Source organism: Colius striatus, chromosome W, assembly GCF_028858725.1.
Source record: "Colius striatus isolate bColStr4 chromosome W, bColStr4.1.hap1, whole genome shotgun sequence".
NCBI lineage: Eukaryota > Metazoa > Chordata > Aves > Coliiformes > Coliidae > Colius > Colius striatus.
The window spans coordinates 41407638-41430672 of record NC_084789.1 but is presented as its reverse complement, the minus strand read 5'-3'; the positions used below and the strand labels follow the sequence as shown (position 1 = coordinate 41430672).

The 23035-nt window shown below is 56.0% G+C and overlaps 2 protein-coding genes across 5 annotated transcripts in view; both read right to left on the bottom strand.

Moving 5' to 3' along the window:
* The window catches only part of LOC133628484 (pleckstrin homology domain-containing family M member 1-like), a 30362-nt gene extending 12314 nt beyond the window's left edge, over positions 1-18048 (bottom strand). Inside the window, exons 1-7 of one of the 4 annotated variants that reach the window (XM_062016705.1) lie at positions 17962-18048; positions 11668-11742; positions 8089-9180; positions 6247-6671; positions 3107-3253; positions 2355-2602; positions 833-1441 (exon numbers count right to left, since the gene is read on the bottom strand). In XM_062016705.1, the coding sequence (XP_061872689.1) occupies positions 833-1441; positions 2355-2602; positions 3107-3148 (899 nt within the window). In that variant the 5' untranslated portion in view covers positions 3149-3253; positions 6247-6671; positions 8089-9180; positions 11668-11742; positions 17962-18048. Of the gene's footprint in view, positions 1-832; positions 1442-2354; positions 2603-3106; positions 3254-6077; positions 6220-6246; positions 6672-7001; positions 7055-8088; positions 9181-11667; positions 11743-17961 lie in introns of those variants that run through there. The other 3 variants (XM_062016703.1, XM_062016704.1, XM_062016706.1) reach the window with 3 other exon arrangements.
* On the bottom strand, positions 16293-21395 carry LOC104555641 (RAD52 motif-containing protein 1-like). Its single transcript, XM_062016708.1, has 7 exons — positions 21309-21395; positions 20299-20478; positions 19817-19939; positions 19508-19670; positions 18926-19024; positions 17962-18050; positions 16293-16460 (listed from the first exon to the last, which is right to left on the bottom strand). The coding sequence occupies exons 1-7, from the start codon at positions 21393-21395 to the stop codon at positions 16356-16358; spliced, it is 846 nt and encodes a 281-aa protein (XP_061872692.1). The 3' UTR covers positions 16293-16355.
* Positions 21396-23035: the final 1640 nt, after the last annotated feature.

Genomic DNA, 23035 nt, shown 5'->3' with positions numbered 1-23035 from the left:
GCTGGAGGGAGGGCTCTGGGTGCTCCCCTCAAGCTCACAGACAGCTGCCAGACACGTACCCAGCCACAGACCCTGGGCCAAACTGCAAAGCTTTTCATCGTCTTTAATGAGCAATTAGTGGAGCCCAGGCAGGAGAGAGGCTGCTCTCAGGGCCCCAGCTTCAGCTCCAGCCAGCTCAACCTAAGCCAGGCCGAGAGGAGAGCGTCAAGGGACGTGTTTCCCTCAGGAGTTCAATCCAATCAAGGCAGGTTCCCCCCAAAGTGCCATTATGGATGGGGAAAGGACAGACCCTAAACCCTCCTGAAGCCCTTTATCAGGAGGAGGGTGCCTTTGCCAACCAGCACCCTGTGGCCAGGCTCCTTGGCTCCTTCACAGCCAGCATTACTGGCATTACTCATGCCTCAGAGCTTATCCAACCAGCTGGAAATCTTTGTGCTGGGCAGAAATAACTCATAAGGATGACAAACTTCACAAGCTCCCTCCCCTAAATTGTCTACCAAAGCTGCAAATTAGAACCCTTTAGACCAAACTCTTTCACCCTGCAGAAAGGCCCTGGAGCATCTCGTGCTGTATGCCAGGGAGATGTGTCACTCCTGGGGCTGGGGAGTGGCATTTCTGCTCTGGTAAAGAGGACAGACACACACTTGAGTGGCTGGGAGCTCATGTGCCGTGGCAGCAGGGTCCCAACAAGCCACACTGAGTGTTCCTTGTTACTTTTCAGGCTCGCTCTAGGAGGAACAAAACCAGAGGAGAAAGCCTCCCTGCCAGAGAGAGGAAACAAAGGAGAGGCTTAGAGAATCCCTCTGAAGAGGAGATGTAGGAAAAGACTCACTCTTGCAGCGATGTGTCCAGGTCCCCAGCAGTGGCCGTGCCCGGGTCGGAGTCGCAGGAGAGCGGCTCGGGGCTGCGGGCGCCGGGGGCCGGGGGGATGCTGTCGGAGCCCAGGCTGGACGAGAGCTGGGAGGAGCTGGTGGTGTTGAGGCTCAAGGAGGAGGCTGTGAGCTTGGCTTTGCTGCTGGCTTTGCCAATGGCTAAGGCAGGAGGTTGAACGTCGGTGTCATCCGAGGACTGGGAGATGGAGCCCAGCGAGGCCGTTCTGCGCGGCTCGGCCGGGAGCGGCTCCAGCGGCTCGGGCGCGGGGCACAGCCCCGACAGGGCCAGGGGGGTGACAGTCCACTCATTCAGCACTGCTGATTTATAGGAGAGCTCAAAGGTTAAGGATGCTAAACCCTGCAGGTAGCTAAGGAGGAACTCACACTCCTCGGCATCCAGGAGCAGAGCAGAGGGCTGGTAGTACTCGGGCAGGCGGGAGCTGTCCCGCAGCAGCAGCTTGAGGTAACACTCCACGAGGCCATCGTTGAGAGCCAGCCTGAGCCAGGCCCGGCACCTGCCCACGTCTGTGTTGATGAAGATGAGCTGTTCCAGCTCTGACACGATGTTTCTGGGGAAGGGGAGGGAAGGAACACAAAGGGATGTGAGCAGCTCTGTTTCTGTCTCATCACCAGGGGTGGATCCTCCGTTGGGAACTCCCCGAGCTGCTCTGCCATGGGGAGCTGAGGAGCTGGGACAGAGGCCTTGCAAAGTGCCTTTGCTTGATGGGAACTGTGGTTTTCCATGGAGGAAAGACAAAGAGTTCCCAAGTGCCTCAAAGCAAACAAGCCCAGGCAGCCCTCAGGTGCCTCTGGGTGCTCCTCTCCCTGGCTGGAGGCATCTCCCACACAGCAGTCCCTCTGGATCAAGGATGCAGAGAGGGAAATCCCCTCTGTCCCTGCATGTTTGCTCTGGCTGGACACTCCTCGGTGACAACTGTGTGTTTCAATGTAAGCTTCACATTTAAAATCAGCCAGGACACAGTGAGAGCTGCAGCAGCAGCTCCCCTCCCTAGAAAAGAGGCCAGGTCAGCTTGAGCTCCTCAAGCCACCTCAGCTTGCTGACCTCCACTGCTCTGCCCTGAAGCTCAGCTCCCTCATCCTCCTGCTCCCTGCTCCCACCAGCCCTGCAGATGCTACAGAAACCAGAGCAACCCTTTGCAAAGACCTTTTAAGGGACTGAGAACAAGGGACAGAGTAGAGACATCTCTTCCCATCCAGTCACCTTCCTGCTCACCGTGAGCACTGGCAGGGGCTGCCCAGATGGGCTGTGGAGGCTCCTTGTCTGGAGCCATCCCAACCCCAGCTGGATGAGCTCCTGTGTGCCCTGCTCTAGGTGATGCTGCTCTGGCAGGGGGAGCTTTGCAGGTCCCTTGAGATGCTGTGGCTGTGTGATTCCCTGAGACATCTCTCCCCCCAGCCACCCTCCTGCTCACCATGCCCCACAAAGCCCAGCGTGCAGGGGCCGCTGAACCTCTCACTCACCGGTGGGTGATACTCTTCAGCAGACCCCAGAAAACCGGCTGGGGAAGCGTTCCTCGGCCTCCTCCTTTCTTCCCTTTCCCTCCACTCTCTGCCTTGATGTGCTTGGCCTTCAGCCCATGCACAAAGACAGCTTCCAGGGCGCTGCACAGGGTGTTGGCGTTCCCATCGTCGCTGGTCACGATGGCGTCGGAGGTCACGTACTGCTTCTGCAGGGCCTTGATGGCATTCACCAGCTGCTTCTTGATCAGCTGCAAGGCAGGAGGGACAGGCTTGGCTCAGGGGGAAAAACATAAGGGGTGGGAAAGATTTCATGTAGAAGGGCTGTGAAACTGCAGGGCTGATCCAGAGGGAAGCACCATGTGAGTGCAGCCCCTCACCTGGCAGCGGCTGCTGGGGGCTCCCTGTTGGCATCACACCTCACTTGGCTTTTCTCTCTTGCAATTAGTAATTGATGCAGTTTTAGCTGGTGTTTCAGAGCCCATGGGGTTGCTGGGGGGAGGGTGTGGGGTGCTTCTGCTGTGGATATCAAATCATTCAGGGCTCCCCAGCTGCAGAGGGCCAGGGAAGTGCTGGAGAGGCCAGCACAGGGCCAGCAAGATGCTCAGGGCACTGGAGCATGTTCCTGCTGAGGAAAGGCTGTGGGCCCTGGGGCTGGTCAGGCTGGAGGAGACTCAAGGGGGCCCCTAAAGGGCCTGGGGCCAGTGTTTGGTGTGTGGAGGGCAGTGGCAGGACTGTGGGGAGGGTGAGCTCACCTGTATGGCTTCCTTGGGGTCATCAGCGTGGCTCGAATGCATCTCAGCTGCTGCCTCTCCCCGTGCTGGGCGCTGCCTTCACATGTCACCTTTGGGAGAAGGAGCAGGAGCACGTCTGAGCAGCCACTTGGCTTGGAAGGAACTCACCTGTCAGGTGATGGACACCCAGTGTCAGGGCAAGAGGCCCAGATGAGGTGCCACATCACACCCTGAGGCATTTTGCAAGAGCTGAGGGCCAGGGAGCTGGATCCCAGAGCCACGGGCTGCACCGAAACACATCCCACGCCTGGCTGGGACTGGCCAGAGCCAGGCAAGGCACAGCATGGCCCAGAGATGGACAGGGGATAATTAACCCTTGGCAGTTGCCTGCAGGCAACCCTAAACCTGAGGTGAGGCTCAGGACTGCTTCCCTTCTGTTTCTACACCACCAGGGATTTAGTGAGTGAGACTGAAGGATGGCACTCAAAACCCAGGTGAGTGGCATCGAGGTGGCCCAGCCAGAGAGGTGTCACCCACCCCCAGCAGCCCCATGGCAGCTCAGCACTCTGGTATGTGCTGGAGGAACCCAGCTGGGATGGATCCCCTTCCCCTGATGGCACAGAGCTCTCTGGGAAGGAAGGATTGGAGGTTCTCTGTCAGGTTTCCAGCTGCCCTGGCCAGGAGCAGATGAGCCCGGGGATTCCCCCACTCCTGGGGGTTGCCCATGGCAGGGCTGCTCTGCTGCAGCTGCTTTTGGTGGGAGAGAGTAAAATCAGTGCCCTCCCACTGCAGGAAACCCAGGCAAAAGCCAGGAGGGCAGTGGCAGCCTCTGTGACTGCAGGGTGATTGCAAACATGGGACCACTGACTTCTGCCTCCTGGCCTGTCGTGCTGAACCCGAGCTGTGCCTGGAGGCTCTGTGAGCAGAGCTCTTGATGATGTCCTGGTGCTGAAAAGGGGCTGAGAGCTGCTCCAGCACCAGCTCCCACTGTAAAGCTTGCTAAGGACGTGGGAAATTGGAGAAGAAAAGTGTTGGAAGCACTTGTCATCCCCATGGAGAAGGAGAGAGCCCAGCAGCTGTCAGTGGGGCTTGCTGTGGCACCCAGACTGCACATTTCCAAGCCAAGCCTGAGCTGACAGCTTCTCCCTGCCCTGTGAGCCATCAGACCAAGGCAGAAACATGTTTAGCAGAGCAGCAGCTACACAGGCCAGTCCTGAAGGCTCAGATCTAGAGCAGCCCCAGTCTGAAGCAGCCTGAAGCCAGAGCATCCCAAACGCAGAGCAAGGCAGAGCACCCTGTGCACGTGCCACACCAGCAGGGCAAGAGCTCTCTCTGGGGACACAGCCCTGCATGGAGCCTCCTTCTTTCCAGCACACAGCCACACTCAAAGAAAAGGAAGCTGCTTTTGCCACCACTTGTCATAAGATTTCCTCTCTTGGGCTTGCAGCAGAGGAATGGGGGAGCACAGGGATTGCAGGAACCTTCACCTCTGCCTTGGAGGCTCGGGGGCTTTTTGGGAGGAGCGAGGGGACAAGTGGCAGCAGGGCTTGCTGGGGACCACACAAAGCCATCCCCAGCTCTGCCCTCCACAGGGGAGGTTCAGGCTCCTCAGGGCAGCCTCTGCCACTTTCCCCACCACCCTCCTGCACACATCCTGCCAACAAGCCAGACAATCCCACCCAAGACCAATCTGAGGTGCCAGAGCTGGGGGCTGAGAGACCCAAGGGTGGGAGAAGCAAGCTCAGGGCACACAGGGGCATTTCTCAGGCCCTTGTGCTTCAGCTCCACAGCTGCACCTGCCAGCTCTGCTCTCCCTGTCTCGGCCACCCCGGTGTGCTGGGCCAGAGGTGACAGCAGTGCTGCCCCAAATCCACTCTCCTTTGCCAGCATCACCCCTCCCAGCACCTGCAGGGGCTGAGAGGTGGAGGACAACACCCAGCACCTTCACCACGGGCCTGTCTGCTCCCACCATGACCAGTTCAACCAGTTGGATCCCAGCTTCTGTTGGTGGGGCAGCGTTTTCCTGCATGACAAGTGCAAGGAAGCACCTCCCAGGCACATTGCACCTGACCCAGAAGTGAAACACGAGGCAATCAGAGCAGCAGCCCTTCTAGAAGAGGAACCAGAGGGCTGGGGAGCACTTCCAGGCAGCTCCTGGAAAGCCACAGCTGATTCCTTGTGATCTTGAGAAGATAAGAGATGGGATTGAACCCCACGTTGTTCCCCAGTGGTCACCACCCCAGAGGTTTCACAGAGCACAACATCAACCCAGAGGACAAAACAAGAGAGAAAGAAAAGCAGGCAGAGAGCTGGGATACCAGAGAAGAGAAGGGAGCTGTTTGGCTCACCACAGTGCTGTGAAACTGCCAGATCTCCTCTGGGAAGGGCTGGTGGGGATCCAGGCTGGGGCCAGGAGAGGCACAGCCCCTGTCCCAGTGCTCAGCCCTGTGGCTCTGCCCAGGAGAGACGTGCTCCTGGGCTATAAATAAACAGCAGGTCACTGCTTCTGCTCAGCCAAAGGGAACCAGCAGCCCAGGACAGCAGCCTGACAGGGTGACTCAAGGCCTGGACACGGAGCCAGTCATCCTCCAAGCACGAGGGCTGCACCAGTCACCCTCTGCCCCAGGGAAGTGAGGCCTTTGATGGGACTGTGGGTCCAAGGGCTGGTGCTGGGATGGGCCTCTCCTCCTCCCAGCTTCTGCCTTCCTCCCAGAGACTGGGAATCATAGAATCATAGGGGTTGGAAGGGGCCTTCAGAGCTCATTCAGATCAACTCCCCTGCCAAAGCAGCTCCCACCTAGATCAGGTCACACAGGGACGTGTCCAGGTGGGTTTGGAAACCTCCAGAGAAGGAGCTTCCACAACCATAGAGCTTCAAATCCCAGGCAGCCCCAAGCTGAGGGAGCCTGGGAGCAGGAAAGCCCTTGAAAAGAATTAGGGAAGAGTTAGGGCAGGGCTAGAGCCCAGCCCCAGCTCACAGCAGCATCCTTACCTTCACCCTCAGCTCTGCCATCACTCCCACTACAGCAACACGGGCATCACAAGGGATGGGGACCAACGTGCCACCCTCTGCCCCACAGCAAAGGGACAGAGAGCAGAGACAGAGACCAAGGTGCCACCCTCTGCCCCACAGCAACATCCTCCTTTTGCAGCTGACCAACCTGAGTGTGGACAGGCCAGAAGTGCTGCTGCTGAACCCCTCCAACTCGTGTCCCCACTGCCTGGGGCGGCAGCAGAGCCTGCTGAGTGTCCAGCGCTGCCCTCCACAGCAGGACTGTGCTTCTCAAGCCCTCCAAAGTGACAACTCCTTCCAGCCTGTTGCCAGCTCCTGTGCCAGGCTGCAGGGAGCTGCAGGGAAGGCTCAGCTTGGCTTTCCCCAGCGTTGCAGCCAAGGGGGCTGGGCAGCAAGGGCACAGGGAGTTGTGAAAGCCTCAGAGCGTGGCAGGGAGATGGCCCTGTGCTTACACTCCCAGTTTTTGTCCCACTTTGGATTCCCAGAGCTGGAGTTTCCAGGTTGGTTCGGTGGCCAGTGGGTAGGGTGGGCAGCTGGCATCCCTCAGCATCCCTCAGCACGGAGCAGGGCTCGCTGCAAGGAAGGCAACAAGAAAACAGCTCTTGAAACTCAGCTGGACACAAGAACCACTCAAAGCCTCCTGCAACCTCTGCCTTGGAGTGAGAAAACGTCCTTTCTAGTGAACCACGGCGCTGCCCCGGGGCTGCCCGTGCTGGGATCCGCGGGTGGGCAGCCTGAGGGCCGCGGGGGGCACACGGGGGGGGTCGGGCCGCGGCCCAGCCGACCTGCTGCGGCGGGAGAAGGCACCCCTTGCTGTGCCCCGCGTGACGCCGCACCCCACGGACCCCCCGCGGTCTGGGTCCCCCCCCAATGCTCCCCCTTCCCACCCCCCCCATCGCTCACCGGCTCCGCGCCGCCGCCCGGGGAACCCGGAAGTGCGCGCACGCCCCGCCCCTCGTGACGTCACCGCGCCGCGCACATGCGTGTGCACAGAGGCTCGCGCGCTTGTGCAAGGGGCTGGCAGCCGCGCACGGGGGCGCGCACGGACGTGCACTGCACACACACGGACGTGCATTGCACACATACACACGTGCACTGTACACATACACGCGTGCATTGCACACACACACACACACGCGTGCATTGCACACACACACACACACTGTGCACACACCCGCATGTGCAGACCACGCGGGAGCCTTCGTGTCTGAAAGGCACAGTGGGGAGTCTCCAGCAGCCAGGGCCACGTGGCTGGGGATTAGGTGTTGCTCAGGGTAAGGACTTGCTCGTGGAACAGCAGGGGTGTGATTTACTGCTGCTTTGGGGGTTGGGGACTCTTGGGTGTGATCTGCAGGTGCTTTGGCTGCAGGGTTTTGGGAGCAAACTGCTGAAGGAGACTCAGAACATCAAGATTTGTAAGGAGGCTAAAAGGTGCTTCCTTCACCCCTGCCTCTTACATACATGTGCAAGTCTGTGCCAGCAGCCACATTTCTAGGAAGGGCCCATCCTCACTTCCCAGCTCCCTGCTTCTCCCTGCCTCCAGCATGACCTCAACTCCCAGAGCTCTCCTAATCTCACCAACGTTTATGTCTGCCTCTCTTATCAGTGCAGGGCTTTGCAGGGTACTCCCCTCCTGCTTAACCCCAGGCTGAAATGGATGGGTAGGCTTTGAGAGAATCAAAAGGCTTGTTTTTGGCTTCCCTGAGGGGAAGGGTCCTGCAGGGAGGCTGAGACTCTGTGGGCACGCTGCCTCCTCATTGCTCCACCATTGTGCCATCTTTGCCCTGATGCATGTGGAGCCTCCACACCCTCCCTGGGCAGCCTGTGCCAGGGCTCCCTCACCTCAGCACCAAAGGACTTTCTCCTCCTGTGCCAGGGGCACTGCCTGTGTGCCAGCCTGTGCCTGTTACCCCTTCTCCTGAAGGCACAGCCCTGCCCTGTGTGCTCCAGCTTGAGTGACAGCTGTCTGTCAAAGCAGTTATCAGCTTACCTCCATGAGACAGATGCTGACACACACCAGAGCCTGTCACTGCAGATGTTGCCACTGGGAGAGAAGGAAAGTGTTGCTCCTTTGGTTCCTTGTAATCCAGAAGGACACATCCAGTATCTCTCCTCCCTTCTCTGTGGGTCTCTTGCCCACCCCCTGGCCAGGGCCATGCCACAGAACACCTCTGACATGCCCTTTGCAGGGGGAAGGCTGCTGTTATCCCACAGCTTACACAGAAAATGCTGCTTTGTGTTTAGTCTCTGCTGGGCTTTCCTCTCTGTCAGTGTGTCAGACATTGCTCTTGTAGAAAAGCAGGTTCCTTTTATTCAGGCATAGGCTGTCCCCCTGCCTGTGCTTCTGTAGTCCTGCCTTGGAGGCAGTGCTTCCTCTGCATCCTCCATGGCTCCTGTCCCATGAGTTTTCCTGGTCTCTCCCACAGCATTGGATTAGTTTTGAGGCCTCAAGACCAGGCTAAACACTCTCTGCTGGGGAGAGTGGAAGGGGGTGTTTTCAAGGAGCTGTGCATGTTTGTGATGCCTGCATGTTGTCAGTGAGGTTTAACCTGCCAGTTGCTTCCCAGGGGTTTTGTGCTGCCTGGTTCAGACCTAAGTCATGCTCCTTTGCCAGCCAGCCCATGCTTGTCTCTCCCTCCACAGCTGGAATGTGGTGCCCCTGGTCCTGCAGGCATTAGCAGGGGTGAGATGGTGTTTTTCACAGCCACCACACTCTGAGCCTCGTGCAGTTTGTTCTGGAGCTCAGACACCAGTCCCTTTGCTAGAAAACAGTTTCCTTCTACCAGTTCCACTGGTCCAGCCCGTGCATTGAAGGCTGTGCAGCATCACCATCAGCTCCTGACTGGCTTTACCCCCTCCTGCCTGCAGAGGTGCTGAGGGGAAGGTGGACTTGTCCTGGCAATGTGACCCTTGGGGTTGCTGAGATCCCCACCAGTGCTGGGCAGGCTCAGGAGAACCCAAGTGTTACCCTTTTGTGGTCTCTGAAGGAAGGCTCCTGGGGCTTGAGCTGGTGTGTTCAGTTTGCTGCATTGTTCTGCTTCCATCATTCCTCCTTCTGTCTCTGCCAGAGCATCTGTGTGAGCTGTAAAACACCAAGAGAGCAGATCAGTGACTCGGCGTCACGAGGAGCTCGCTGCCAAAAGACAGGGCCAAAGGTTTCCCTGGAGCAGCAGGAGCTGCTCTGTGAGAGCAGGGAGTGTGTGAGCTGAGTGCTGGATGTGTTGCAGACAGGGAAAGTCTTGTTAAATCAATCAGATTCTCTCAGTGGGGCACAACAGATAGCTGTTGCTTTTCTGGTGTCTCCCAGGGCTGTGTTTGGATCGGTGTGAAACAAGGAAAGGATTTGCTGTCAGAGTATCCCACAGCCCCACATGAGCCAGAGTTGAGTTGTCAGAATCACCATCAAGCTTTTAAACTCAAGAGTAAGCCTGGAAAGCAGAATACCCAAAGACAGGGTGTTTGTCCCTGATGAGTTGTCCCCATGAGCCCTTCTCCCTGCGCTCAGGAAACTCGGGGCTTCACGCTCAAACGCCTCTGGGTTGTTGCCTGCAACAATCTGCAGCCAGAGTGAGCCCCTGAGAACAGAGAGCTCTGCTCCCATCACCCAGGCTGAGGGGGAAGATGTGAGCATTTGACCCAGAGCAATGCAAACAGCCCCAGAGGGCTCCTGGCCTGGCATGGAAAGGGCACAGGCTGGGTCTGCACAGTGGGATAAGTCTTTAAGAGTCCTCCACCAAGGCTGCAAACACGACCTTATCTCTGATCCTGCTGTGCAGAGAGCTTCATGCCAGATGCAGGCTGACATGAGCAAGAGTATTTGTAGATTACAAAGGTATTTGGGCCTTTGTTTTTTATTAATCCCTGTTAAAATGAGAGGAAATTTGACACAGAAATCCCTTCAAGTGTCTTAGCCCTAAATGGCTCAGCAGCCTGTTCTCCCCAGGCTCCTGGTGAGGTCAGGCTCATTTGTCCACATCCAGTTTGAAAGTGACTTCCTTGGGGACCCTGAAAACCTCTGTTTGCAGAAGTGCAGCTTGTCTCAGCTTTGAATAGGATGACATACCCTGAGCAAAGACTGAGCAGGACAGCACGTTGCTCACGCTGCACGAGAGAGTAACGGTGCTCGGTGTCACCTCACAGCCCGCAGGGGAGACTGGGACACTGTCCTCGTCTCCTGCACATGGGGAGCAGAGGGACCAGGCAGCTTTCTGAGCTCACTCAGGTGAGTGCTGGAACCTGTGTATCCCAGCCTCCCTCCAACACATGGTGCTTTGCAGGAGGTTCCTGCAGAGCCTGCCTAGGAGCATCCAGGCTTAGGCATCTTGGGCTTTGCAGTGTATGGGGCAGGTTTGAGGTGCAGCTCAGCAATGTTGCCAGACCCTTTGGCCATGTCTGTGCTGTGTCTTGGACCCCTTGTGCTGCTGAGCTGTGACTGCTCAAGGTATAGTGGCACTGGAGAGGCTCAGGAGGCTGTCAGGGGAACTTTGGGGGCTTTATGAGCAGATGGTGCCTTCCAATGGTTGGGAGCAGAAGTGGGCAGGCATGGTTTCCTTGGCTAGATGTGCTGTGTGGATTGGAAGCTCCTGTGTTTGTTTAGCCCAGCAAGCTATTCCTCCTCAAGATACTATTTGACACAGAAGATACTTGTAATCACCAGCAACTTTGTTTTTTCCAAGTCATGTGCTCAAAGGAGAACTTTTTGTGCCTGTGTCTCAGGGAGCACAGGCTGATGTCTCCCATGTCCCATCTGTGCTTCCTGCACTGGCCTTTGGCCTGATTTAAAGGCCTCACATGAGTGATGCTCCTCTAGAGTCTGCCCAGATCTAGTGTCCCTGGGCCTGGCCATGAGCCACCAGGCTGGACTGATGCCACTCAGGTGGCCAATGCTGCCTGGGAACCTCTCAAATGGGACTAAGCTACAGCATCTCCTGAAGCTAAAGGAAATCAGGGAAGGTTTGATGCCTCTGTTGACATCCTCAGGGAGCTTAGCACACTGGGGAGCACTGGTGGCTCTCATGTGGAACCTGCTGGTCCTCCCCAGGGTTTGGGTGGTGTGTTTCCCCTGGCAGAGGCAGCAGGCCCTATCACTGGCATGGTTGCTAAAGATAAGAGGCTGCTGGAGAAGAAAATCCCCATCATCATGCCTGTGAATCCAACCTGGGTAACACACAGTTTGCTTCCATTTCATCTACAGCTCTGGGAAACTCCCCCTCAGCCCCACTCAGAGAATCACTGTGGCTGGAAAAGGAAATCCCAACAGACAAAAGATGTTCCCCTCATTTCTGAGGGAGGTTTCAAGCAGAAGACAGGCTTGTCCTGTGGCATCCAGGTGCTGGGTTTACCTTTAGAAGCTGGAACTAGTCCCAAAATACAACCTGAAAGAGAAACATCCCCCCACCTTCAGTTAAAACAACCCTGTGGGAAAGGTGAAGTCCTGCTTCTGAGCAGGTGAGTTTGAGAGGTTCTCAGAAGTAAATAACAAGCCTTAAGCTTACTGGGGTTACTGGGTGGGTTTGTTTCCCAAGCACACCCCCTTGTTTCAGCTGGGAGCCAGTCCCTGGCTACTCACAGTGTTTCCAGGAGGGCTGTTGTCAGGAGCAGTGTGAGCAGCATCTGCTGAGTCACTTCTGTTGCATCCAGCTCCCTGAAAATAACACATCAAAATGTCAGGTGGCATGACCAGAACTCTGCTCCAAGAACAAGCCCAGGGCCCTGGTGATTGCTCACAGAGGGACCCACTTCTAACCAAATGCTTCAAAGCCCTCTTGTCTTTCTGCCTCTGGCACAATGAGGTTGGGAGAGCAGTCAGGTTTGCTCCTGGATCTCTGCTCTCCTCACAGCAAGGCACACAAATCTCTGTTAATGTGGGAATAATGATTCCATCCTGAGAGCTAGCTCCTGACTGGGTGAGGGGTGGGTTTGTGGTGGGGGAGGATCCAGCTGACTGTTACAGATGGCAGATGTGGATTTGGCAGAGCAGTTTCGACTCAGCACCTCCCCAAAGAGTTTCCTTTCAAGTGGAGAACAAACATAGGAAATTTCAGCCTGAAGAGAAAAACACTGGCTGAGTGCTGAGGAAGGGGCTGGGATGAAGGCTGGAGGCAGGAACAGATGCTCCTGGGCTCATTCACACAATACATCAGGTCTTGATTATCTCCAGCTCAAAGAGCAAAAGCCCAGAAGTGTTTCTTCTGGAAAACACAACATCTCTCATTCCTCCTCAGCTCACACCTTCTCTTTTCTTCCCCCATTGCCCTCAGGACTTGGATGTCATTGTGGAGCCTCCTTTTCCATATTTCCACTGTCCATAAACTCTCTTATCTTCAGTGTTTCTTTCTTATCTATCCCCTTGGGCTCCCACTGCTGCTGTTTGAACATGGTGCTGGTTCAAGGAGGTTCTGTACTTCACAGACAGCAAATGTGCTCTTAGAGGCACAGAACCACAGAATCCCAGCATGGTGGGGGCTGGCAGGGCCCTGCAGAGCTGCTGCAGTCCCAGCCCCTGCTACAGCAGATTCCCCTGGCTCAGGGGGCACAGGAACGTGTCCAGGTAGGGTTGGGAACCTCCTGAGGAGCCTCCACACCCTCCCTGGGCAGCCTGGGCCAGGGCTCCCTCACCTCAGCACCAAAGGAGCTTCTCCTCCTGTGCCAGGGGAACTTTTTGTGTTCCAGCCTGTGCCTGGTTACCCTTTGTCCTGCCACTGGCCACCACAAAGCAAAGTGTCACCCCATCCTGTTGGCATTCACCCTTTAGGTGCTCTTGCTCACTGTGGAGTTCCTCCCTCATCTACCTTTAGACCTGGTGACACTCCACAGCCTCTGTAAGAACTGCCTCCCCTGGCAAGTGCTGCTCCAGATCTGTGTGCTGAGGTTTCCACCAAGCTTTCTGGGGACAGGGATGACTTGTGCCTGTCCCACAGGAAGCTGGAGCACAGCAGTATGGATTGGGAGGAAATATGCAAATCCAAGGTAGAACAGGCAGGAAACTGCTGTTCTCTCTTTTTCCCCTAAACCTGTCAAGGAGAGGAAATGAAGTGCACATGTGCTTAATCTATTTCTATCCCAGGATACAATGAGCCTTGGAGAAATGGCTGCTGGTGTGGCTGCAGACAAGCAGGCTGGGATCTCTCACCCTGCTGTGGGCCATGCAGCCCTCTGCATTGATCTCCTCAGCTCTGCCAGCTTTTGAGCAGGAGACATTTAGTCACGGTTCTAAAAATAACAGGGAGGCTTTCTAGCACAGAAAGGGTCAGAAATGCAAACAGCCTTCAGGAAATACCCTAGAAAGAAACTCTCCTAACTCGAAGGAGCTGCCAAAACAAAAGGGAAGGAGCTCCAAGGCCTGTTCCTCATGGCCAGGGTTTCATTGCAAAGCAAATCCCTGCTAAAGGCAGAGCACAGAACACTGGTTGCACTTGCACTGTCATGTTTACTCCCATTTGCTGTGCCACTGTGTGTCACACAGCTCTGGTTTCAGGCCTTGTGTGGCTCTGCTGTTGGCTCTCTGCTGTGTAACCTGCTGTAACCTTCCTGAGCAGGGGGAGCTTTCACCTCAGAGATTTGGGGGTTTTTTCTAGCTCAGATGCCACCTGAATGATTTGAGGGCTTGATTATCTTCTCTGGTAACAGGGAAGATTCTGTGTGCAGGCACAGTTGAGCAGCTGAGGGTGTACCTGGATGGCCAGGTACAGCTGCAGCCTGCCTTCCCCTGTGCCATCAGGGCTTTGCTTGCTGCAGGCAGCCACAACAACATGACCAGCACTTGTCTGAAGGCTCAGAGACACACATGTGACCAAAATGGTTAGTTTTTCTCTCAGTTCCTCCCTTCTACATCCCTTTCAGTGAAAAGGTTACAGCAAATGTGGAAGTGTGGAAAGGGCACGTGAAAGGGAAACCTCAACTCCACTGCCATGCACAGCTCTGCTGGGACAGGCTTGTAGACACCTGGCCTAGGTTTAGCAATCTAAAGGTTCCTTGTCTCAGCCCAAGCAGCTGCCCAGGCTTGTTCTGCAGCAAACAGAAGGGGAAATCTCTTTGGGGAGTGATTCATCCCCTCCTCAGGTTCCCAGGATCCCTCGGATGAATGGGAAGTGCCTCTTCCTCTCCATGAGCAATACAGGGAGCCTGAGCAATCAGCTTAATCCTGGGCAGACATGAGGCATCTCAGATTAGAGCATGAGCTTTCTTCTGTAGGAGATGGGGTCTGCAGCTCCCAGGGAGGCAGCTGAGTGGTGGGAGGAAGGTCTTTGCACGTGCAGTCTCCACAGTACTTTAGGGAGCTCAGTTTTCAGCCTCATGGAAGGGGAGTGTGGCTGGAGGCCTGTTTCTCCACTGGCACTACTTTGTTTTCCACCATTCCCCAGCTTGAGACAAGGGTTAGAGGCAGCCCTGAAGCTCACTCACTGCAGCAGCAGCTCCAGAAAGGCCAAACCCAGCCTGGACTTGGCTCCTTCCAAGCCCATGTGCATGCTGGGAAACACAAAGCCTCCCTTTCTGGGGGTGAAACACAAGCAGGTGAGGGCCACACTCAATAAGCCCCATCACACATGGGGCTGGAGCTGAGATACTTACAGTGATCTGCATATATGAGCAGAGAGGGGAGTTTGGGACACCTCTCTCATTTCAGCTTCTCCAATAACAAGAGAGGTGGAACCCAAACCATGACCCTCACGAGCCAAATCCACAGCAGGGCTTCCCTTGCTGTCAGCTTGTCCCACACAAGTAGTATTTTTATCTTTGACCTGAGGTTTGTGTGGAGAAATGACTGTAACTGTGGCTCCTCTCAGGCTCAGGCAGTCTGGGCACTAAAGCTCTGAGGGGTTTATTTCTGTCTCTTAGCCTTTAAGATAAGAAACGAGAGCGTGACGGCGGCCAAGCAGAGGGCAGAGAGCAGGGCAAACCTTGCCATTCTTGTTTCACACTTCCTTTGTCTGAACCACACAGGAAACCCTACAAATCTGTGAAAAAATGAACTTCAAGGAGCAAAAACCCACCCCTGAATGTTCCTCTGCTCCCTTCCAGGCACTGTTAGAGGCAGAGAGCTCAGTGCACTTCCACGTGACAGTCTGGGGTTGCACATTTGTTTCTCTGCTAAGAGGGAGGACTCATCTGGATATGCAAGGCATGGGCAGCATTTGCTTTGCTCCAGGTGGTTCTCACCTCAAAAAGTGTTGGATAAGCAGAGCAAGGGAGGTCATTTGTTAGCTTGAGGTCAACTGAAAGTCATCCAGGCTCTGTGGGAAAGGGCAGCAGCCTCCTGCTCGGTTGGATTTGGGGAAATGAGAGCTGCAGTTTGCCTCTCTGGCACCCTGCTCTGCTCTGGCTGCAGCCTCAAACTGAGGAGGAATAAAGCATGTTTGCAAGGGGTGTGCTGGGGAGCAGAGGTCTGAGGGATAGGCAGAGGACAGTACCAGCAGGAGCGTCAGGAGGAGCCCCTCAGCAAAACAGAGCCTTCTCCTTCTGTTTGTGAAATGAACCAGGTCACACTCATTTCAAGAGGGATCTCAAATCACTCCTGGGGCTCTTCCCTGAGCTCTCCCAGTTTTCAAGCATCAAAAGAGAGGTCAGAAAATCTGAGCAGGGGTTTGTTATCAAATAAGCATTTACCCCCAGCACACCTCCTCAGGATGCAGGTAGCTTGCTGCCCCTTCCCACTCCTCGTGCTGCCTCTGGGCTCCACTCATCCATCACACCAGGTTCCAACATCTGACTCCATTAATGAAAACCCCTGTTTGAAATGAGACAAAGATAACACCCCAACTACTTCTAGCTGGGGCTCAACACATCCTGAGACTTTGGCTTCCTCCTTGAAAGGGAATTTCGCTTTGAGCCACACTGTTCTGTGCCTCAGCACCACAGCTACTCCTGCTGGTAAGACATCTCCTCCTGCTGATCTCAGCCAACCTGAACTCCTGCAGGGAGGCCTTGTTCCTTTTCTTCTTCCAGGAGTGCTCTGCACATCTGTTTGTTGTGCTGTCTAAACAATAATCACGCTGTTAAGCTGCCTTCCATATATAGCTGACCTGGATAAGTTGACAGGAAAACACTTCCTCCTCTTCTCCAAACCCAATGTATGTGTATATAGATCTATTTTGGGGTTTAATTTTAGTAACAGTAGCTTTATTGCCCATTTCTTCTGCTGCTTGGAGAGAAAAGCACCACTGGCTGTGACACACACGTGTCATTGCACAGCCTTCGGCTTTCAGTCCTACCCCAACCCTGCAGAGCTTTGGGAAACCAGGGGAAGGCAGAGCTGCACTAATTAGATGGCAGCTCCCAGCCAGGGAGCTCCTCATCCAAACTGAGAGCAGACAAAACTTCTTCTTCTTCGAGCTCAAACTCCTGCAAGGACAATTCGTTGACCTGGGAAGAGAAACCAGCAGTAAACGTGTTTCTCTGCACCATAGTTCAGCTTCACCCCTCTGCACCTGGAAACAACATCAACTCAGGAATGTTTCTGCTTTGGAAAGACTGACATCACGAGGCAATGAACTTAAAAGGCCACCCAAGCACTCTCTTCCCAAGCAAGTCCTTCCAAATCCCTGTCTGTTCCTCTTCTGGAAGGTGCCTTGAGCAGAGCAAGCGCAGATTCCCTCCCACGCAGCAGCCCAGGGGAGGTGAGGCAGCAAGGGGAGGGCAGGGCTGGCTCTTCTGCTTCAAGAGAGGTTGGAGTTGCAGAAGCTTTCTGTTTCACTTTGCTACTCCCTTCTTTTCTGGTCATTACAGGTTAGGTCAGCCCTCTGTGGGCTTGCAAGAGGTCAGACAGAAGGGGCTGTGCCAGAGGAAAGCACAAGGAGGGAACAAACCAGCAGCAGCTGTGTTTTCTCAATGGGTTTCAAAACAATATCTGAGTTATTTCACACTCCAAAGTACTCCTGTCTTACTGCTGCTCTCCAGGAAGAAAGGGAGAGAGTTGTGCCTGTGGACATGAGGTGACTGAGTGTCATCCAGTGGAACAGTGTGTCACGAGGCTGGTCAGACGCTTCCTCTGTGCAGGAGTTGGACCCTGTGCTCAGTGAGGCACCACTGTGGCCTCCGAAGGCAGATCCCTGCAGGGATGGCACAGAAGCTGGCTCTGTGCCTATCCAAGACCTGCTACATCTGCTCTCTCTGAGCTGCAGGTCTTGTGCTCTCTGAGCTTTCAGGTGGTGCCTGTTATGGTATCAGAACACTTCAGTCTGTTCTGCTTCTCAGGACAGGCCCTGATGAGACAATCTTTTCCCTCTGGGTAAGGAGAAGTTTATGAAGTGCATTTCTACCTGGGGGGAGTTTGATTTATTTAAGAACTCATTAAAGAATCATTTGGCTTCACCCACTGTGGCTTTACTGGGATTTCCACTCTCACAGATTCTATAAGCAGTGCTGGAGACTGTGAGAGATGTATCACCTGCATCACAACAGTCCTGGACCCTAACTGCTCACTTTCCTGTGCCATCTAAAATACACCTGCACTTCTGCACCCAAAAAGGTAGGAGCTTTACAACCTTGGTGTACTGTACAATTCAGGAGGTTGAGATTGGAGCTGAGGCAGAGCTTTTGAGAGGGGTGTCAGCCCCTGTGCCAGGCTGCCCAGGGAGCTGGGGAATGCCCAGCCCTGGAGGGATCCCAAAGACACAGAGCTGAGGTGCTGAGGGCCATGGGGGAGTGCTGGACTGGGCAGGGTGAGGGCAGGGCTGGGACTGCAGCAGCTTCAAGGGCTTTTCAGCCAAAACAATTCTGTGATTCTATAATTCCAAGATGCATTTATTTCCTGGGATCTAAGTTGAGGTCATTGCTGCATAAAAGGAGGCTGTAGGAGTTACCAACTCCATCTCCAAGCCTTAGCTGTAAACACACAGTGTAAAAGAGAAACATCTGCTTTTACCTGAACAAGCCCCTTCAGTTCCTCTTCTGTTAAGGAGTCCATGGGCTCCTCCTGGGAGGAATTGTACTCCACAGCCACTTTCCCATTCTCTGAAGCAGAATAAACAGCCAGAGACACAGTTAGTTCCAATTGTGTGCAATGACAATAAACCTGCTCTGAATCCCAATGGGACAATTCTGCCTCAGAACAGCTTTCAGAGTGGCTGGCTGGTTGGTCTGGAGGAGGGTGCAGTGATGGATCAGGGGGCAAGAAGCACTGCAAACCAGCTGAATAGAGACCCACCTTTTGAGAGAACACCTTAGAGAACCCAGGGGAGGAATCTGGCAGATGGCAGGCCCCTCTCTGTGAAACAAGGGTGGTGGCACCCACCTGATCCCACCAGGGCCTGTCCTGATAAACATAAAAGACTAAAGTGCTCAGACACATAAACAGGCATCACCTAAAAGCTCAGAGAGCACGAGACCTGCAGCCCAGAGAGAGCAGATGTAGCAGGTCCTGGGTAGGCACAGAGCCAGCTTCTGTGATAAAAACTCAAAGGAGACAGCAGCCCCAAAGCAGCAACACCAGTGGGGCACAGGCCTTTGGGGGCACCTGGCTGGCTGCAAGCAGGACAGGAACAGGTAAAGGGCTACTGTCCAGTTGCTGTTACCCTGGAAGCAGAACTTCCTCACATCCCTGTCTGGTATGCACAGTGTTAATAAGCTCTCCCTGCCAGCATTTACACTCCAGAATTTGGAGTTTCATGACCTATCATAAAGAAACCTGATGTCCTGATGGATTTCCCTTTCACTCACACTGTGTGAAAGGATTACACACCACAACAGGAGTTTCATTTTGCCCAGGACCCCCCCAGTTTCAATGAATCCCAAGAAAGGTTCAGAGAAGAAGAATTCACATCAATTATCACAAAAGTTGTAATATCATTAGCCCACCCCCCAGTGTTTAATACACAAATGGGCCTTACCTAAGACTATGAGGAGTATTTTCTGAAAGGCACTGGACAGAGCTTTCCCAGCTGCCAGTTTCTGAGCTTTTCTTGAGGTGGTGATCATCTCCAGAGGATCTGAACACAACAAGTAGCATGTTATTGACATTAAGATGACACTCTGCACGTGAAGCACATCAGCTGCAAACACAAACACACACACACACAGCTTTATGGAGCTGGTAAGAAAGCTGATCATGTTTCAGGAGTCACTGCATCCTCACAGGGGCTTTGTGTGCTAACCCACGGAGTCCTGGGGCCTGGGTCAGGACCCTGCCTGGGGCAGTGGAGAGCCCTGCTGGCACCAGAGCTGTGCCACAGACACAGTCACATGGAGAATGAATAATGCTGCAGGCAAGAGGGAGAGAGCAGAGGGTAGGAAAGTGACACTGGTGTGAAGCGGGGACAGGAAGCAGCGTGTTCAGGATCCTGAGCAGCACAGCAGCTCCCAAGGCCCTGCACAGATCCCTGCCTCCAGCTACACTCACACAATATCAGACCCCCACACTGTGCAGACATAAGACTGACCAGTGCCTGTGCCAGCTGCACCCAAAAACTTACCCTCAGGCTTCTGGAGGTGTGCCTGGCCCAGGGCAGCCCCCAGGGAGCGTAGCCTGTGCTGGGGCAGCACCAGCTCCACGGCACACAGGTATGTCACACATCGCTGCTGGGGCGCCTTCCCCACCTCCTCGTTCTCATCCTCAAAGCCAGACACGTTCTGCAGCTGTTGGGAAGACCAGAGGCAATTCATTTGGATTAAATAGGAAGGGCAGCTGATTGGAGGACAATTCTCCTTCCTCCACCAACCACTCTAATCAGGAAGAGGATGAGGGGAAGGATGATGGATGAATGTATCAAAGGCTCTCTTACGCTGATGATGTGACTGGACCAGCCGTTAAAGCCAAGGTAGTGGTTGGCCAGCTCCTGGCACTTGGTGCTGTTGAGAGCAAGGACTTGTTGCTCAAATCCTTTCTGCTTGGTGCAAACACAAACCTGTCCAGGAGAGAAGAACCCTGGTTAGCCAGGCTTTGCTTGCAAGGTTCCCACTGCAGACACTCCATTGATGGCTCTGGGAGAGTCACCTGAAGGCAGCGTATTCCCTGACTGCCTGCACGCTTCTGACTTGTGTTAAACACTTTTTTTTTACCCAGCAACCAGCCCTACACATTATTCCAGAGGAGAGATGCTGCTTAAATGCTGAGAGCCTGTGGTGGGGGATGTTGCCATGGTGGTAGTGCTCAGCAAACTTAGCCCAGGACTGAGATCAACAAGTATTCTGTGTGATTCTACGCCATGCCAAGGGTCACGGTGCTGAGCCCTGCAGGTCTCACACCTGGGGCTGCTGTGCTTACCTTCACTGGAAACTTCTGAAACAGCCTTTGTCCGTTGCACGTGCGCTGGGCTCTGCTGGCATCTCCAGCTGAGTAGAACTTGATGATGGCGTAACAGCCAGGCCCTGCCACGGCAGCATTGCTGTGTGCTCGCACGGAGTAGAGCGGCCCAAACCTGGAGAACGCTACAAACAGGGAGTGCTGAGGGGAAAAACAAGAGGAACAAATCAACAAGGCTCTTTAGAAATGTCTGGTGGGTGCTCCAGGGGCTGAGCAGCAGCCTAAATACCTACAAACTCAGCAAAGTCTTTAGTAGTGTTTAACAGCTATAGGATCACAGAATGGTGGGGGTTGGAAGGGAGCTTTAGAGATCATCCAGCCCCTGCTCAAGCAGGTTCCCCTGGCTCAAGGGGCACAGGAATGTGTCCAGGGGAGTTTGGAAACCTCCAGAGAAGGAGCCTCCACACCCTCCCTGGGCAGCCTGGGCCAGGGCTCCCTCCCCTCACAGTAAAGAAGCTTTTCCTCATGTTTAACTGGAACTTTTTGTGTTCCAGCTTATGCCTTATGTGAGGCTGAAGACGAGCACAAGTCCACAAGCTGAGCCTGGCAGGACCTCTGACCCTGCCGCTGTCTCGTCTCTGTTACCATTCAGCCTCTACCCCAGGAGAGGGCTGACAGACCTGCCTCGGCAGCCGTCCTCCTGCTCTCTGCCACCCTGCTTTGCCCAGGCTTTGTGTGAAACACCAGCACAGTGCTTCACAACTAACGGGGTTCCTGTTCCCTCCTTGGTCGTTTGGCTTTGCAACCTCAAAGCTGAAAAACGACTAAAACCCCCCCGAAAGGAAAAGGGGGGGGGGGGTAAAAACTGTGTTATCAGCGCAAAGGTGAAGCCATCAGTAAAGATGAAAGGGAACGCAGGCCTTGGTTCCAGAGGGACTGAGACTCGGGGTGGCAGGGAGGGCCCTGTGCCTCAGCCCCAGGAAGGGGAGCTCGGGGACCCTCTCCAGCCCCGGTCCGAGGCTTCTCCTCACCTCCAGGCCCGGCTCCGGCTCCAGCCCCCAGACCAGCAGCGTCTGAGCGCCGGCCACAGGCACCCGAAACTCCACCACGTCCGCCATGCCTCAGCTGAGGGGGCCGGCTTCCCGCCCACCGCTTCCCGCCCACCGCTTCCCGCCCACCGCTTCCCGCCCAGCGTCTTCCCGCCCACCGCTTCCCGCCCACCGTCTTCCCGCCCAGCCTCGCCTCAGCGCCGCCTCAGCCGCGCCTCAGCCTCAGTCCCGCCTCAGCCTCGCCTCAGCCTCAGTCCCGCCTCAGCCTCGCCTCAGCCGCGCCTCAGCCTCAGTCCCGCCTCAGCCTCGCCTCAGCCGCGCCTCAGCCTCAGTCCCGCCTCAGCCTCGCCTCAGTCCCGCCTCAGCAACGCCTCAGTCACGCCTCAGTCCCGCCTCAGCAACGCCTCAGCCCCGCCTCAGCCTCTCCTCAGTCCCGCCTCAGCAACGCCTCAGCCTCGCCTCAGTCCCGCCTCAGCAAGGCCTCAGCCCCGCCTCAGCCTCGCCTCAGTCCTGCCTCAGTCCCGCCTCAGCCTCGCCTCAGTCCCGCCTCAGCCTCAGCAACGCCTCAGCGCCGCCTCAGCCTCGCCTCACCAAGGCCTCAGTGCCGCCTCAGCAACGCCTCAGCCCCGCCTCAGCAAGGCCTCAGCCTCGCCTCAGTCCCGCCTCAGCCTCGCCTCAGCCCCGCCTCAGCCCCGCCTCAGCCCCGCCTCAGCCTCGCCTCAGCCTCGCCTCAGCCTCGCCTCAGTCCCGCCTCAGCCTCGCCTCAGCCCCGCCTCAGCCTCGCCTCAGCCTCGCCTCAGTCCCGCCTCAGTCCCGCCTCAGCCTCGCCTCAGCAAGGCCTCAGCCTCGCCTCAGTCCCGCCTCAGCCTCAGCAACGCCTCAGCGCCGCCTCAGCCTCGCCTCAGCAAGGCCTCAGCCTCGCCTCAGTCCCGCCTCAGCAAGGCCTCAGCCTCGCCTCAGCCTCGCCTCAGCAAGGCCTCAGCCTCGCCTCAGTCCCGCCTCAGCCTCAGCAACGCCTCAGCGCCGCCTCAGCCTCGCCTCACCAAGGCCTCAGTGCCGCCTCAGCAACGCCTCAGCCCCGCCTCAGCAAGGCCTCAGCCTCGCCTCAGTCCCGCCTCAGCCTCAGCAACGCCTCAGCGCCGCCTCAGCCTCGCCTCACCAAGGCCTCAGTGCCGCCTCAGCCTCGCCTCAGTCCCGCCTCAGCAAGGCCTCAGCCTCGCCTCAGTCCCGCCTCAGCCTCGCCTCAGCCCCGCCTCAGCCTCGCCTCAGCCCCGCCTCAGCCTCGCCTCAGCCTCGCCTCAGCCTCGCCTCAGCCCCGCCTCAGCCTCGCCTCAGTCCCGCCTCAGCCTCGCCTCAGCCCCGCCTCAGCCTCGCCTCAGCCTCGCCTCAGTCCCGCCTCAGTCCCGCCTCAGCCTCGCCTCAGCAAGGCCTCAGCCTCGCCTCAGTCCCGCCTCAGCCTCAGCAACGCCTCAGCGCCGCCTCAGCCTCGCCTCAGCAAGGCCTCAGCCTCGCCTCAGTCCCGCCTCAGCCTCAGCAACGCCTCAGCGCCGCCTCAGCCTCGCCTCAGCAAGGCCTCAGTGCCGCCTCAGCCCCGCCTCAGCCTCGCCTCAGCAAGGCCTCAGCCTCGCCTCAGTCCCGCCTCAGCAAGGCCTCAGCCTCGCCTCAGCCTCGCCTCAGTCCCGCCTCAGCCTCGCCTCAGTCCCGCCTCA